The 18,165-nt window shown below is 37.0% G+C and overlaps 1 protein-coding gene across 3 annotated transcripts in view; it reads right to left on the reverse strand.

The window, feature by feature from the left end:
- The window catches only part of LOC105472780 (listerin E3 ubiquitin protein ligase 1), a 67,598-nt gene that overhangs the window by 12,064 nt on the left and 37,369 nt on the right, over positions 1-18,165 (reverse strand). For all 3 annotated transcript variants that reach the window (XM_071095532.1, XM_071095534.1, XM_071095533.1), the window contains 9 exons: positions 15,448-15,607; positions 14,392-14,496; positions 9,669-9,811; positions 7,431-7,566; positions 7,083-7,227; positions 5,349-5,562; positions 4,626-4,863; positions 4,218-4,292; positions 2,039-2,225 (listed from right to left, as the gene is read on the reverse strand). In XM_071095532.1, the coding sequence (XP_070951633.1) occupies positions 2,039-2,225; positions 4,218-4,292; positions 4,626-4,863; positions 5,349-5,562; positions 7,083-7,227; positions 7,431-7,566; positions 9,669-9,811; positions 14,392-14,496; positions 15,448-15,607 (1,403 nt within the window). The remainder of the gene's footprint in view (positions 1-2,038; positions 2,226-4,217; positions 4,293-4,625; positions 4,864-5,348; positions 5,563-7,082; positions 7,228-7,430; positions 7,567-9,668; positions 9,812-14,391; positions 14,497-15,447; positions 15,608-18,165) is intronic.

Genomic DNA, 18,165 nt, shown 5'->3' on the forward strand with positions numbered 1-18,165 from the left:
CCCAGGAGCTGGAGGTTGCAGTGAGCCAAGATCGCACCATTGCACTCCAGTCTGGGGGACAAGAGCGAGACTCCATCTCAAAAAAAAAAAAAAAAAAAAAAAAAAAAAAAAAAAATTTTTTAAACACCAAACTGTGTATGCTAAGTGGGTAAATTTTATGGTATGTGCAGTATCTCAGTAAAGCTTTATAAAACAAATAAACATACACATGTACATATACAACTTTTTCTAGTTCAATCTGATTTGCTAGGAGTTTTTTTGAGAAAAAAGTTAACCCATGATTTAGGAACATTTAAAGTTTTCTGAAGAAAAATTGTTTATTTCAGGATTCAACTAATTATTGGGTAGGCAGATAAACCAGAATAACCCACTAAATAATACTAAGTATTAGGTGGCTTATTCTGGTTTATCTGCCTACAGCTCAGTTCAAGTTTTTCAGACTCAATAATAATAAATGCTGCTGTATAATTTTGCACCCTAACCCAATCCCAGCCTAATAAAAAAGGTGAGGCATGGCCATTTTCCTAATTTCTGAATATAAAATGAGAACAAAACTATTATACACAAAAGCCTCAATCTGCTGCTATTTTTTTAGAGATCAACAATATTTTAAGAAATTGATGTAAAAGCCCAATAAGGAGCTCTTGAAATATATCATCAGCAAATAAAACCAGCTTAAGTCACAAAAATACATGACAGGCCTAAAGAGAAAACTAATCTATTTAACAACTAGATCAATGCTACTTCTGTGATTTGATTTTTCTCCTTAGATGTACAAATGCAAAGATGCAAAAATTGATATCTTTGTACCAAGGTATAGGTTATGAGCAACAACATAAATTATAATTTAAAAATTCCAAAAAGTCACATTGGAAATGAATGCCATGAATACTTAATCACACTAAGTGATAAACTAAATCTTTTTGTATTGACCTGTCAAAGAAGGCACATATTTCACTAGGTTAATTCAATCAAAGATTGACAGAGATTTGGATCATCCTTGTTCTTTTTGAGACAGGGTCTGGCACTGTCGCCCAGGCTTGAGTGCAGTGGCATGATCTCATTTCACTGCAACCTCCGCTTCCCCGGGCTCAAACTATCCTCAAGTGGGGATCTTTCTAAAAGAAATAAAAACTAGAGAGATCTTTCCAGTTTCTTCTTGGACAAGGTCTTACTTCCTAAACGTGAGACAACAGAGACATCTAGTGGCTGCTAGAATAATTTGGGCAAAATATTTCAGATATTTTTACCATTTAGGTAACAGTTGGAATTATTACATAGGTAATGTTTCACAGATCTTTCTCCAAACAGTGATTTTCAAGTAAGGTAAATTGCCAATGATGTATTAAGTGAAATCTCCACAACAGAGTGAAAAACTGACCCCCCCAAAAAAAACAGAAAAAACACAAGATTCAATTCTTTTGAAATAATTACTATGATTGTATATAATTAAATTATATAAATATTATTTCTTGATATAAAAGAACCTGGTGACTACATTCAGTTAGAAAAAAAGTTGGTCTGGCCACATATCAGAGTAATTACTTTTGCTTGGAGGGGTAGGGTATAAGGGACAGGAGTAAACTTATTAAGCAGATTGTCTGAAGTTAGCTGGATAAAATGAGATTAGGCCGGGCACCGTGGCTCATGCCTATAATCCCAGCATTTTGGGAGGCCAACGAGGGTGGATCACTTGAGCTCAGGAGTATGAGACCAGTCTGGGCAACATGGTGAAACCCCATCTCTACAAAAAATATAAAAATTAGCCAGGCATGGTGGCTTGCACTTGTAGTCCCAGCCACTTAGTGAGAAGATCGCTTGAGCCTAGGAGGCAGAGGCTGCAGTGAGCCAAGATCGTGCCACTGCATTCCAGCATGGGCAACAGAGTGAGACCCTGTCTCAAATGCAAAAAAAAAAAAGGATGAGATTAAAACATAAGGATTTCCCTTTTATTAAACTGAAGGGAAGGAAGGTATTTAGAACAGTATCAGAAGCATATTAGGACAGAATTATCGAAAGTTGTCACATATTTATTTACCTGTGATGACGCGGCTTTGAAGAAAGTGAGAATTAATTTCCAAGTGAGAAGGTATCCCAGAACATAACAGAAGTCTTCACTCAGTGGTTTAATAGTAACTATCTGTCCAACAGGAACACACCCCAAAACATTTTCTAGTAAGTCCTCTTGAGTGCTAAGAAGAGACATCAGTGTGGCTGGTGGTGACCTAAGAATCAATGATTAAACACCACAAGTTTTCTTTATAACTCATCCCTTAACAAACTGACAGTACTCGTAAACTTCAAGCATTGTAGAAAAATTTCTCTATTTTCCAAAAAATGTTTAAAAAATTCTCCTCTATTGATCCAATTTTAACTCCTAATCTCACATAACAGTAAAATAAAAAAGACATTATTATAGCACTTGAAGGAAAGACATTTTTAGAAAACATCTATTTCAATTTTCTGTTTTATAAGTGAAAAAAAAAATCACACACCCAGAGAAGCCAAATGATTAGTCCAAAGTCTTTCAGTTAGCAGGGGAAACCGTTAGGGATTCTAAATCCTACCAGGCCTTTTATCATCCTATAAAAGACAAAGTGAAGACTAAGACTTCGAACTTTGTCACTTCATTCTAGTTTCTATTTTACTGCATATTATCTACTTAGCGCTATTAAGAAATATCACAATGGTACTATTAATCAGAATGATAAACACAGAAAATAATTATGTGCCTATTTAAAAAATCATGATTGTTATCTTTTTAGGAAAATAAATATACCATTCAGATTACTTCACAACAAAGTAAGTTAATTTTCTTCTTTATTGAACTACTCTACGCATTTATACTTTCAGGTGAACTTAGGAGATTCTCAAAAAGTAAAATTATTAACTCTCTTCTCTGTGATACTCTAGCCTGGTTCTCTCCTTTCACTGCTGTGATCGTTCTTCCCTTGTGGCTTCCTTCTCCCAGCCCACAAGCATAGGCCTTCTCCAAACTTCTGCTCTTAGGTCTTTTCCTTCAACCCCTCCATCTCACATACCCAGCCTTCTATATTCCATATTGATAGTCACTAAATCTTATAAAACACCAGCTCCAAAATCTCTCCACTTTTCACATTGCCCTCCACACATTGTTATTTAACTTCTGGAATGACCTCCACCTCTGCTTGCTTCTTTTTACAATTCATGTTTCACATTACACTAGTGTCAGAATCAGCTGATGGCGCCCTGTCTCCTACCAAATGATGCCCAAATCCGCCCCCAAAAGTCATTTTTAAGGCCATTCATTATCAGGCCTCCTTAACTACCCTTTCGGCTTTATCTTCCACTATACCCTGCCTACTCTATACACACTGGTTCATTTATTCTTTCATTCAACATACTACTCATGATGTCTGCTATAGGCCAGGAAGCATTCTGGCCTAAAGCAATCTAGCCTATTTCTCTCTCAGAAATGAGAGACAGAAATTCCTGCCCTCACAGAACTTAAATTCCAGGAAAGAAAGACACTGTCAATAAAAGTACACATTAAGTGGGAACTACTCAATATTGCCCAAGCACATCTTCACATTCATGACTCAGTGCCTTTGTACATGATGTTCACTTAATGTATATTGTCTTTCCTGTCCTGCAGAAATGCTACCTAACCTTAAAGGACCAGTTTAAATGCCTCTTCCTCAAGAAAGTCTTCCCTTCCTGATGTACATTAATTGTGCCCTCATCACATGCTATCTTCTATAGGCCTAAATGATAATTTAAAAAATGTTATCTATCCTCCTTCTTAGCACTTATCATATACTATATTTTCTATAAGGCTACAGTATCATCTGTATCAGATAAATTCCTTAAGAAAAAGAAAGTGCTCACTAAACACTGCATACTCCCTTCAGCATTTAATTAATACTCTGCACAAAGTGGATGCTCAATAGATATTTGAACTGATACACTCTTTCCACAGCCACCATATGGCCAAAGATAGTTTTACTGAACAGTAGCAAACAGAAAATATGATTTAAGAACAATTAAGAGAGAGAAACAATCTTTTGGGTGAAATCTAGATTTCATTTATATGTTACAGATATGAATATAACTCTAATTTATAGTAGAATGAATATAACTCTAATTTATAGCTTCTGTGCTGCTCCAGTCCTCTAAAGACATTATAAGTGAGATGGATTATAAGAATTTAATAAAACAAATTATTTAAAAAACCTTACAGGGCCGGCTCTTCTTCTTCATCTCCATATGTCTTTAGATTATCCTGATCATATTGTGGTAATTCAGGCATCAATCTAGAAATCAGAACATTATTTTAAAATATGTGATATTAAACTGTTTATTAAGTCATGCTCAAGAGCAGAAAGACCAATACTTATTTTATAATAAGTAAATGTTTTAATGAGTTTTCTCTAAAACAACTACTATAGCCAGGACTATTGAAATATAAATTGTGTATAGAAAACAATAACCTAAAAGATCAGGCAACTTAGTGTCCCTCTAAGTGAAGCAGTCAGATCTCCTTCTTTTAAAACTTTTACTTTTTTAAATGATTAAAAGTAAAAACTAAGCATATATTCTATTTTTTTAGATCATTGTAACATTGATTCAATTGGATGAATTCTTACTTGTAGAGCATATGATAAACAGCAATTTGCACAGGCCTAGCTCTGAAGAGAAGTAATGGGGCCAATGTATTTAACAAAGTCTGGAGATATTCTGGTAAGTTTGTTTTTTGGTCAGCAACTAATCTTGCAGGAAGTTTGTGACTCAATAGCTGTTCCTTTGAGATATATGTTAATGTTTCACACATGGGTTTCAGCATTGCATTCTGAAAGGACGTTTCAGACACATCTTTGTTTTCTCCTAATGACAAAAAGGAAAGAAACATGCCCGTCCCAAAAGAAAGTTAGTATAGCTTAACTGATTCACAATCAAGTATCATTTAAGAAAATGAAATAAAAACTAGACATCAACAATAAAGCACTCTTAACTAGAAATATGACCTGAATATATATTCCAGTTAATCTCAACTGTTTTCATGACTTTTATCTGATCCTCATCTAAAAAGAAAGCAAATGTTCAACAGGTTCTATTCACGTGATCCATTCATGTTATCTGAATTACTATTATTTTAATTTGCAACAGTCATTGGATACCTTGCCATTTTTCAATTTTTGTCTGTAAAGTAGAAGCATATATGATGCTTCTGAGAAGCCAAGCTTTCTTTTCTGGCTTTTTCTTTTACTATTTAGTATTATTTGATTTAAACATCAAAATTTTTGGTTTTGAATTTTTCAGTAAGTCATTTCCAATGAATCAATCTCATTATTATTCCCTTTTTCACTTGCCTGTAACAGTCACCAAAATAGGTAAAAGCAAACTGTGGATGCCTTGGGAAAAAAATTCTTTCCATTCACTGATTAGATTTACAGGAAGATTGCCAACGGTATCCAGAGTTGTGGAATCAAAAAAAGCACTGAGGTCACAGGCCAAATCACAGCTGACACAGGCAAACAGTTGCACAAGTGGAATAGAATACAATGCCTGATTCTCACTTGTTGTCTGAAAAAAACAATAAAAATGAAATAGGTAAACAGACTTCTACCAGAACACTACAAATAAAGCCAATATAAAGAAAAGCCTTTCTTTCATTTCTTTGAATTTTAAAATGAAAAGCAGTTGAAGTATGTAGTCTCAGGAGAAATAAAACAATTTTATATAAAAATAACTTTTTTCTTCAAAATTAAATACCATGAATTAGAATCTTTAACAAATAATTTATTCTCAAATGCCCTTTTTAATTTCTAAACTATGGAAGAAAACACTAAGTCAGATACATAAAATACACATTTCTAATCTTCTCAGTAGCCCTACAAGTTGTAAGTTATTATTTTAAAATAAGAAAATTGGCCAGGCACAGTAGCTCAGAGGCTGAGGCGGGTGGGTCACATGAGGGCAGGAGTTTGAGACCAGCCTGGTCAAAATGGTGAAACTGCATCTCTACTAAAAATATAAAAATTAGTCAGGCATGCTGGTGGGTGTCTGTAATCCTGCTATTTGGGAGGCTGAGGCGCAAGAATTGCTTGAACCCAGAAGACGGAGGTTGCAGTGAGCCAAGATTGCGCCACCGCACTCCAGCCTAAGCAACAGAGCGAGACTCCTCTCAAATTTAAAAAAAAAAAAAAAAGAAAGAAAAAGAAAGAAAGAAAGCTGAGTTTAAGTTTAAAACTCGAAGTCACGGCCGGGCACGGTGGCTCAAGCCTGTAATCCCAGCACTTTGGGAGGCCGAGACGGGCAGACCACGAGGTCAGGAGATCGAGACCATCCTGGCTAACACGGTGAAACCCCGTCTCTACTAAAAAATACAAAAAACTAGCCGGGCGCGGTGGCGGGCGTCTGTAGTCCCAGCTACTCGGGAGGCTGAGGCAGGAGAATGGCGGGAACCCGGGAGGCGGAGCTTGCAGTGAGCTGAGATCGGGCCACTGCACTCCAGCCTGGGCGGCAGAGCGAGACTCCATCTCAAAAAAATAAATAAATAAAAATAAATTAAAAAAAAATAAAACTCGAAGTCACATAGCTAATAGCAGGCAAAGCAGAGATTGAGACCAATTCGACCCTGACCAACTTGCTGCCTTGGAGCCCACAAGTAATATACCTCTGGTTGCTCTGGGTCATAAAATTACACTAATTCCCTCTGAATTTGCTATTTAATGCATTACTCTCACAATATTCATACAGCATGTTTTAGAAACAATCTAATTATAACCAAAAAAGACCAAAATAATTGTCATTAACAGATAAAACCTAAAAGGGCTGTGCTGCAAATATTATAATAAGCTAATGGAGAAAGCATTTTAATAACAGGAGATTTGGTCACTGAATGATGCTGGTAGTCATTAAAAATCTATCATCTTACTATTCTGTCAAATTGTAGCTGGTAAGAAGAACATCTATAAAGTGTTTTAAATTATGCAAAGGAACCAATTACAATCATCACTCAAAGAATGAGATTGGTAGATAGTTCTGATACAAAAGTATGTACAAAGACCCACAAGAGGTGATGACATATCACGTTAATTTACCTCCAACCAAGCCAACATGGAGCACATGATGAAGTCCCACTCACTCTCTGCCAAAGGGGATGAGCAATATTTCAGAAATAGGGAAAGAAACCGGATTATTTCTATATTTACACCCAGTACCTCTGGACTTGCTTCTGATAGATTACTGTGATGAAGACAAAAACAAATGACAACAAAATAATAATTATATTGACATTCAATTAGAAAAAATGTTATTTAAATCTTATATACTCATAAATAACTGACTTAAATGTCTACCATAATTACTCTACAAAATTGTGACACAGATATGTCATCTTTGTCTGAATTGTATACTGAAGGAAAAACATAGTATAAAGCATCACCTACCAACTGAAAAGAAAAATATCTTCATGCTCTTTCTTCCAGGATATTATGATTTTCAATATTCCATGTAATAGCTCCCCATCATCTATACTTTTGGTTTGCAAACAAGAATTGAAAATGGCAAGATGTCCAAAACCTCCTGAAGTAAAATTCAAAATGAAAATTAAAAATTTTTAAGAACTATACGGCTACATTTAAAAAGTCCACTTTGAAAAGTAAAAGACTTTCTTGAGAAGTGCTCAGGTTAAGAACTCTACAAATGGCTTTTATGTAAGAGTCCACAAATGAGCTTATAAGCTCCAAAGGACAGAGACTCTGTCTCCATACCTAGCACACAATAGAGAGTTTGGGGGAGGGGAAAGTAAGGGAATGATACTGTAATTTAAACGGACTTATGCTGCTTTTGTTTTGATTTCTTAAGTGCAGGACATATTCAGCAAACTCATCATTCAAATAAAAAGAAAACCTACAGCTACAGAGTAGCTGGAAACAGCAAATGGAAAAGAGAACATAGTGTTTCATAATTTACACATTCATTCACTCAATAGCAGCTAGTATATGTGGTAAACTCTGATGTGGACCCTCTCTTTTTTTTTTTTTTTTGAGACGGAGTCTCGCTCTGCTGCCCAGGCTGGAGTACAGTGGCCGGATCTCAGCTCACTGCAAGCTCCGCCTCCCGGGTTCACACCATTCTCCTGCCTCAGCCTCCCGAGTAGCTGGGACTACAGGCGCCCGCCACCTCGCCCGGCTAGTTTTTTGTATTTTTAAAGTAGAGACGGGGTTTCACCGTGTCAGCCAGGATGGTCTCGATCTCCTGACCTTGTGATCCGCCCGTCTCGGCCTCCCAAAGAGCTGGGATTACAGGCTTGAGCCACCGCGCCCGGCCTGGACTCTCTCTTTAGAATCTCTACCATTCCTCAAAATCCATCCACTGATGTATCTTAACACCCTCTGTCCCCAACCTTCTATCTTATATACCAGCCAAAATGAACAATCTGTACTCTTGTATGTTTGTGTACCTGGAATGCCCTTCCCCAACTATGTCCATATGGAAAACGATTTATCCTTCAACACCCAGTAGAAATATTTATCTTTATGAAATCGCCACTAACACCCTCAAAGCAGAGTGGAAACTCCTTCCTTTCTGCCACTTGTATACATAATCCATCTTTTTGCTACATCAGTTATCACATGATACAACTTCACATTTGTCTTCTCTACAACAGGAACTACCATGTAGTGGGTGCTCATAAGTGTTGATTAAATTAATAAACAGGCCGGGTGCAGTGGCTCACGCCTGTAATCCCAGCACTTTGGGAGGCCAAGGCAGGCGGATCATGAGGTCAGGAGATCAAGACCATCCTGGCCAACATGATGAAACCACATCTCTACCAAAAAAATACAAAAAATTAGCCAGGTGTGGTGGCAGGCGCCTGTAGTCTCAGCTACTCAGGAGGCTGAGGCAGGAGAACAGCGTGAACGTGGGAGGCGGAGCTTGCAGTGAGCCGAGATCGCGCCACTGCACTCCAGCCTGGGCAACAGAGTGAGACCCTATCTCAGGGAAAAAAAAAAAAAAGGCCGGGCGTGGTGGCTCACGCCTGTAATCCCAGCACTTTGGGAGGCCGAGGCAGGCGGATCACGAGGTCAGAAGATCCAGACCATCCTGGCTAACACAGTGAAACCCCGTCTCTACTAAAAATACAAAAAATTAGCCGGGTGCTGTGGCGGGCGCCTGTAGTCCCAGCTACTCGGGAGGCTGAGGCTGGAGAATGGCGTGAACCTGGGAGGCGGAGCTTGCAGTGAGCCGAGATCGCACCACTGCACTCCAGCCTGGGCGACAGAGCGAGACTCCGTCTCAAAAATAAATAAATAAATAAATAAATAAATAAATTTATAAACAAATGAAAAGTGCAGTGTTTTAAATACCACAGAAGCTATTTTTGCCTTTATATGTTCAGTCATTGGTTGGCTAGGGAGAAACGAGGCACAGCTTTAAAAAGCTGTAGATAGAAAAGAAATGGTTAGAAGGTATTTCTGGGTGTAAGTCTTCCCTCAAGGCCCAGCATTTTTGTACTGTAAAATGGTAACAGCCATTGTCTAATGACACTCATCCATATAATCTCAGGACAAATCAGCTGTAATTCAATTTACCTCTAATAGATATGGTCTTATATATTAGAAACAGTTCTTCATCTCAAGCAATAATTAAATTAATGAAATATTTATTATCAAGCAACTAACCATTAGTACTCCAAAGATCTTTCTTAGTCCAGCCCAAAAGAGCAGGTATACATTGAGCACTAAATTCTTTCTTTTCTTCTTTTGACAAAAATGGACATAGACTTTGAATGGTATGCAAATTGCCTTCAGTTAGTGGGAAAAAACTGTTAAAAGAAAAGAAAAAGCACAAGTTAGATTTCTTCCAAACATACAGTTATTTCATATATTCCTTTTATTTGGGACTATTGAAAAAGATGAATAATTCTATCACATATAATTACATAAAAAGAAACTATGATAGGTTTTAACAAGTGCTGACTTGAAATTTTTTTGTTTGCTCCTTTTTTCTGCATAAATTTTTTAAATGAGCATATATAACATTTCCCCATGTATGATTTTTAAAAAATACACTAGCCACATGACATTATGTTCTCTTTTTAAAAAAAAGAGTCAACTGCCAGGCATAGTGGCTCACGCCTGTAATCCCAACACTTTGGGAGGCTGAGGAGGGTAGATCATGAAGTCAGGCATTTGAGACCAGCCTGGCGAACGTAGTGAAACCCCATCTCTACTAAATATACAAAAAATTAGCCGAGTGTGGTGGCAGGCGCCTATAATCCCAGCTACTCAGGAGGCTGAGGCAGGAGAATCGCTTGCACCTGGGAGGCGGAAGTTGCAGTGAGCTGAGATTGCGCCACTGCACTCCAGCCCTGGTGACGGTGCAAGACTCCATCTCAAAAAAAAAAGAAAAAAAAAAGTCAATTGATTCAACTTAAATAAATAGTACCAGTTGTGTGTCCTTTCTCTTTTTTTTTTTTGAGACGGAGTTTCACTCTTGTTGCCCAGGATGGGGTACAACGTATGATCTCAGCTCAATGCAACCTCCGCCTCCCAGGTACAAGTGATTCTCCTGTCTCAGCCTCTCAAGTAGCTCGGATTACAGGCATGCACCACCACGTCTGGCTAATTTTTTTGTATTTAGTAGAGACAGGGTTTCACCATGTTAGTCAGGCTGGTCGCGAACTCCTGACCTCAGGTGATCCACCCGTCTCGGCCCCACAAAGTGCTGGGATTACAGGCCTGTGTGTCCTTTCTTCAAACTGATACTCATATTTGTGCATATATATAGTTGGGTTTTATTCATATAAAAGGGATGACACTAAACATATTGTTCTATCATTTACCACTTATATATACTTTCTGTCAGAATGTATAAATTATTGTTTTAAAGCTATATAACAAAAATAAAATCTACCTAACACTCTGTACTATGGATGTGTCATAACTATTTCCCTATCCGTGAACATTAGGTTTCTTTCCCCCCCAAATTTTTGCCCTCACACATAATGCTGCAATAAATATCCTTAAGAAGATACTATTCTGCGAATGTATAAATACCTCTTCGGGCTAAATTCCTAGAAGTGGAATTGAAAGCTCAAAGGTTTGAATGTATTATATGTTGGCAATTTCAAATTGCTTCTGAAAACTCATAATCAATTTACACTGTCACCGAAAATGCACAGGTGGGACTGTTTAGCTGCACACTTAATGAATCTTTTTGATTCTTGGCAATATAGTGGATAAAACCATTGCTTTTAATTTGTACTTCTATCATTATTAGTAAGGCAAATCCTTTCATATTTCACATTTCAGTATTCACCTACCTTTGACCATTTCACCTATGAGTTGCCTCTTTAAGTCTTTGATAAATTTTTCAATTTGGAGGGTTTTACTGATTTATATAAACTATCTACATATTACAGATACTTTTTGTTGATTTGCAAATGTCCTCTCCCGTTGTCATTTGTCCCGGTAATCTTTATATTTTTGTCACAGTTTTCATCTTTCATAAATACTATATACAAAATTTTAACTGTCATAAAATACACATGTAATTAATGTATTAGCCATTTTTAAGTGTAGAGTTCTGCAGTGTTAAGTCCATTCACACTATTGTGCAACTATCTTCAGACCTCTTCATTCTGCAAAACTGAAACTCCACCCACTAAACATGAATGCTGCATTCCTCTCTCACCGTCGGCCCCAGGCAACCACCTTCTACTTTCTATCCCTATGAATCTGACTACTCTATAAAAGGAATCATAGAGTATCCGTCTTTTTGTAACTGGCTTATTTCACTCAGCATAATGTCCTCAAGGTTCATACAGACTGTAGCATGTCAGAATTTCTTTCCCTTTTAAGGCTGAATAATATTCCATTATATGGTTATATCACACTTTTATCTATCCATTTATCCACTGATGGGCACTTAGGTTGCAAGAAGTTTTCATTTTTGCAAAATCAAATATATATATATATATATATATTTACATATAATGTAAAGGAGAAGGTCTCAGTATTTTTCTTCCAAACACATGACCAATTTTCATATCATTATTATTTATTCACCACACTGATTTGAAATGCCACCTATATTAAAAACTAAATTCACATATATGTGTGAATAGGTTTCTGGACTGTATCCACTGATTTGTCTACTCTTCAATTTCATACTGCTTAATTACTATAATTCAATATTATATTTTATATTTGGTATGCAGTTTCTTTCACTTTTTTGAAAAATTTCTTATTTTTGATAACTTTTTCTTCAAATGTATACTATGTTCAGAACAGTTTACTAAGTTTTTCAAAAACTGCTGAAATTGATTGAGATTGCACTGAAATTATAGGTTGACACAATCATTTTTACAATTAATCTTCCCACCTTCTTTTGAGATCTTTATTCAAGTTTTACAATTGTTTTTTTTTAAATTTATTTCTAAGTATTTATAGTTTTTGTTGTCATTGTGAATGGAATCTTTTTTTCCCATACCATTTTTTAAATTTATTACTATGGGTGAATAAAAAAGTTACTCATTTTTGTGTGGTATACATCCATCTCCTTAGTAATTAGTTCCAATAGTTCTTTAGCTAATTTCATATTACTTTTATAATCAGAAAAAAATTTTAATTATGCTACAAAAGCTAATGTCAAAAAGTTACATACAGTATGATTCCATTTATATAATATTGTTTTTTGTCTTGTTTTGTTTGTTTTGAGACTGGGTCTCATTCTGTTGCCCAGGCTGGAGTGCAGTGGCGTGATCTCTGTTCTCTGCAAACTCCGCCTTTACTGCAACCTCCGCCTCCTGAGCTCAAGTGATCCTCCCACCTCAGCTTGATGAGTAGCTGAAACTACAGGTGCACACCAACACACCTAGCTAATTTTTGTATTTTTTGTAGAGATGGGGTTTTGCCATGTTACCCAGGCTGCTCTCGAACTCCTGGGCTTAAGCTGTCCTCTCACCTCAGCCTTCCAAAGTGCTGGGATTACAGGCATGAGCCTCTGCACCTGGCCAATTCCATTTATATAATATTCTTAAATGACATAATTACAAACATAGAGAACAGATTAGTGGTTGCTAGAGATCAGGACAATGGGAAGGGAGGTGGCTGAGGCTATATATGGATAACCTAAGGGATCCTGATAATGAAACTGTTCTGTAGTTGACAGTGGTGGTGGTCACAGATGTGAGCTACATAGAACACATACACACTCTATCTCTCACACACACAAACATACACAAACATGTGCATGTAAACTAAGTCAACTGACTGTATCAACACCTTTTCCTTGGTTATAATACTATGCTAAAGTTATGCAAAACAGTACCACTGGGTAGATATATGATTTTTATTCTTTGTATTACTTCTTACACATTCATGTGAATCCACAATTAACCTCAAAATAAAAAGTTTTTTAAAACTTTTACAAAAAAAATAAAAAATAAAAAATAAATAAAACTTTTAAGATAAAAAATGATCAAAATTTAATTTAGAATTCTACTATGCCCAAACACGTATCTATCATTTCAGAATTCTTCTTGGTAAATCAGTAAATTCAGAGTGCCTCTTGGTAAATCTCAGCTAAGTATTAATTTGAATGCTGAGCTTCACCAGCACACCCAAACCCACAAGCTACCTCTTTGTCTGAAGAACAGAACATATTTGTTACTTTTCTAGAACATACTTCAATAGGATGATGTTATTTAAGAGAAGAGTAACTTTCCCTGTCATTTCCATATAGCAAATAAAGTGATGGAAAAAGAGTATTAGGAAAGGGCAAAAGAAAATATTTCTATCAGAAAGATTTCTGGGGAAAAGAAAACAAGTTCATGAAATGCTGTTGGCTTAAAAAAAAAAAAAGTACCGTATAAAATTCTACAACAAAAGGCTATGGAGTTAAAACTACTTACTTTAAAAAAAAAAGGTGTGGGCCAGACATGGTGGCTCACACCTGTAATTCCAGACCTTTGGGAGGCTGAGGCAGCAGGACTGCTTAAGCCCAGGAGTTCAAGACCAGCCTGGGCAACATGGCGAGAGACCCCATTCCTACAAAATTACAAAATTAGCCATGTGTGCTGGTGCACACCTGTGGTCCCAGTTACTCAGGAGGGTGTGGTGGGAGGAGCACTTGACCACGGGAGGTTGAGGCTACAGTGAGCCATGTTCGTACCACTGAACTCCAGCCTGGGCAACAGAGTGAGACCCTGTCTCAAAAATAAATAAATAAATTAAAAGGTATGTCCCTAACCTAAAACAATTTAATTTGCCTTGAGGTCTTTAATTTCCTCATTTCCTAAACCTGTTTTCTTGATTCACTAGAGATTATTCATTAATTAGGGGCTGCCAAAGTGACCATTTACAGTAAATTACAAAGTAAAAACATTTTAAATAAGAATACCTTTCTTTTCTCTTATAATGTGGTTTTACTTCATCAGATGAAATGCTTCGGGAAAGGATCAACTTAGCAATAATAAGAGACCACAGTGTGCCATGTTCTCTGGACCTAAAAAAGGAAAGAAAAAAATTATATTCCATTTTGAAAGTGTACTGAATAAAATGTTTAAACACTGGCTAGCTGGATTCCTTTTACAGAATTAAATAAGGCACCTTGTGATGGCATCAATTAACCTAAGACTTTGTACCCAAGCAACTGCCAGTAATTATCCAAAGAACTGGGAGTTTAGGCTTTCAACACTCTTTCACGGCTGGTATTGAGCTCTCATCCCTAGGAAACTCCACAGTCTCTTCAGTCCCAATAGGGGAGATGATCTTAGAGATCAGGCTTGAAAACCAGAGGCTGTAGCTGGGAAAAAGACATCTCCCAGAGGACACCTAGGCTGGCTTAAGTTGAACAATCAAAGAGGTTCTTTGGTTCTGAGGGAAGTTGTGAGTGTCAACTAAGTAGAATGGGATTGGAAAGGAAGCCTGGGTCCTCTGACACAGCAAAGCATGCTCAAAATACTATCGGCAAGTGATAAAACTCTTAAAGCAGTTCAACACGGTAATTTCAAAAAGCTAAACATCTTACTACTATAACCTCTACAAGGACTGTTTTCATACCTGCCTTCCTAATCTAGGGGAGAGGGCTTTGTGGTCATAACATTAAGACACACCTATAACAACACGTAAGATAAAGGATGAATCTGAGAGAACTGGGAGGATGAGTCACAGATAAATCAAAACAACTTCTACAAGCTTCTACTTCTTTTTTGTCATCTGATCCCTGAATGTATTTATGGATTTAATAAGACATGTAGAATACAAATATCTTCCCCTGAGAAGGTTAAATCAAGTATTTAGAATTCATACACTATTTATCATTAAGAATAGGAATTATTTAGATCAATCCTCTGACTGAAACATTAGCATGAAGTAGGGTTACCTCTTAGAGAAGGCAAAGCCATAAAGAAGTAGCATAGTCATTTTAAAAACAGAAATTGAAAGAGATTCTTACCTGTTAAATAACTGCTGCAAAAGGCCAGAAGTATTACCAAGTACACGTAAGTGATCGTACGTAATATTCATTTTTTGAAGCATTTCACAAAATCCAGTTAGAAAAATAGGTGGGTTATCTAATTCTTCACACCACTGCAGTGAATAAAGCAGTTCCGCAACTAAGAGAAGAGACAGCACCAAATTATCAAAAGTACTTTGTGAACAAACCCTTCAATTATTTTCACTTCTCCGCCTTGTTTTCTACCACTGTTGTGCCCACTCATCTCAAAACACCTATGAACTGATTTTCATATCTGCTTTGACATGTTCAAGGATAATGAAAACTGAGAATATTTGTCTGATACAAAATATCACCCTTTTCCCAAATTTTCCTTTTTCTAATTAGTTAAGAATGTGACAAGAACCTAAGTTACTAGAGATACTGAAAGAATCTTCCTACCATTTTGGCACAATTGGTAAAAAGTTCCAGACAGGAAAAACAACTAAGGGACCCAAGACCTGACGTGAGAAGTCCATGGCAAATGGGAGAGATGGGAGACAGTATGATACAGTAAAAGGACATGGGGCCTCAGCTACAGATTGGGGTGGATTCAAATCTGCATCTCTCTCTCTCAAGCTATATAAATAGTTATCAATTAGGATATTACAAACTAACTCACAGGACTGCAGTGAGAATTAAATGGACAAATATCTATCATGAAGCCTGGCATATCATAGGTTTCTAATACACAGTCACAACTCCCTTTTATAAAGCCATGTACAGATTTTGGAGTGAGAAGCGTTGCGACCTGGTTCAAAATCTAATCCTACACTTAACAGCTAAGCAACTCTAATCAAGTCATGGTAACACAAACAACAATAATATCTGACCAATGAGCTCGATAAAATTAAAGAAATAATATTGCGTTTGTAATTAGTAACACAAAAAATTATTACTCTACTTACTAGTTTTGGGTTTGCCCAGATTTACTCTGTGAGCAATGTAAACTACAGGCTTATTTCCTTTCCCTTAACTGAATGTGAAGCTGGCTGCCCAAAAGAGGTGTTTCAACTTTCTTCCACAGAGCATATATTCCCCCTTCTAGTAACTGTGTTACAGCTGAGGGCTTACAAACAAGACTGATACAGGGTTTCTGCAAATCCTCTACCTTCAATACCATCTGGTAAAAGTCACACCACCACCTATAATTCTAAACCATTTATTGAAACAGGAAAATTCGCTGAGGCCCTAAGTCCTCTTAGGGTTCAACATTTGAACATCCACTTGCCAGAAAAAAAAATTAGAGCCTGATGAAACATAAAGGTATTCAAAAACCACTGGAATCAAAACAGTATGGTATCTGTATAAAAACAGACACACACAGACCAATGGAACAGAACTAGAGAACCCAGAAATAAATCGACATATTTGCAGCCAACTGACAAAGTCTTATTGGGGAAAGGACATCCTCTTCAAGAAATCATGCTAGGAAAACTGAATATTCATATGTAGAAAAGTGAAAATAGACCTCTATCTCTCACCATCTAAAAAGAACAACTCAAAATGGATTAAAGACTTAAACATAAGAACTGAAACTATACAAAACAACTAGAAAGCATCAAGGAACGCTACAGGACATTGGTCTAGGCAAATATTTTTATGGCTAAGACAACAAAAATTGGCAAACAGGACTATATTAAACTAAAAGCTTTCTGCACAGCAAAAGAAACAATCAACAAAGTGAAGAGACAATCTGTAGAATGGGAGAAAATATTTGCAAACTATTCATCTAACAAGGGGCTAACATACAGAATATATAAGGAATTTAAACAACAGCAAGAAAGGAAAAAAAAATCCCATGCTCAATATTAGTAATCGTCAGGGAAATGCTAATCAAAACCCCAGTTAGAATGGCTATTGTCAAAAAGGTAAGAAATAAGCTGGGCATGGTGGCACTGCCTATAATCGCAGCACTGTGGGAGGCTGAGGCAAGAGGATTGCTTAAGCCCAGGATAAAGACCAGTCTGGGAACATAGTAACACCCCATCTCTAAAAAAAAAAAAAAAAAAGACAAAAAAATAACAAATGTTGGCAAGAATGCAGAGAAATAGGAACTTATATACTGTTGGTAGGAATGCAAATTAGTACAGCCATTTTTGAAAACGATATGGAAGTGGCTCAAAAAACTAAAAATAGAACTATCATACAATCTAGCAATCCCACTGAGTATTTAGAAAACTGGTATATCTGCACCCCATATTTACTGCAGCACTATTCACAACAGCTGAGAGAGATGAAATCAACCTAAGTGTCCATCAGTGAATGAATGGATACATAAAATGTGGTACATATACACAATGGAATACTCTTCAGACATTAAAAAAAGAATGAGGCCGGGCACGGTGGCTCACTTCTATAATCCCAGTACTTTGGGAGGCTGAGACAGGCAGATCACGAGGTCAGGAGTTCAAGACCAGCCTGGCCAACATAGTGAAACCTTGTCTCTACTAAAAATACAAAAACTAGCCAGGCATGGTGGCGTGCACCTGTAGTCCCATCTACTTGGGAAGCTGAGGCAGGAGAATCACTTGAACCTGGGAGGCGGAGGTTGTGGCGAGCCGAGATCACGCCACTGCACTCCAGCCTGGGCAACAGAGCAAGACTCTGTCTCAGAAAAAAAGAATGAAATCCTGTCATTTGCAGCAACACAGATGAAACTGGACATCATCATGCTAA

Source organism: Macaca nemestrina, chromosome 4 (assembly GCF_043159975.1).
Source record: "Macaca nemestrina isolate mMacNem1 chromosome 4, mMacNem.hap1, whole genome shotgun sequence".
In the NCBI taxonomy this organism is placed as follows: domain Eukaryota; kingdom Metazoa; phylum Chordata; class Mammalia; order Primates; family Cercopithecidae; genus Macaca; species Macaca nemestrina.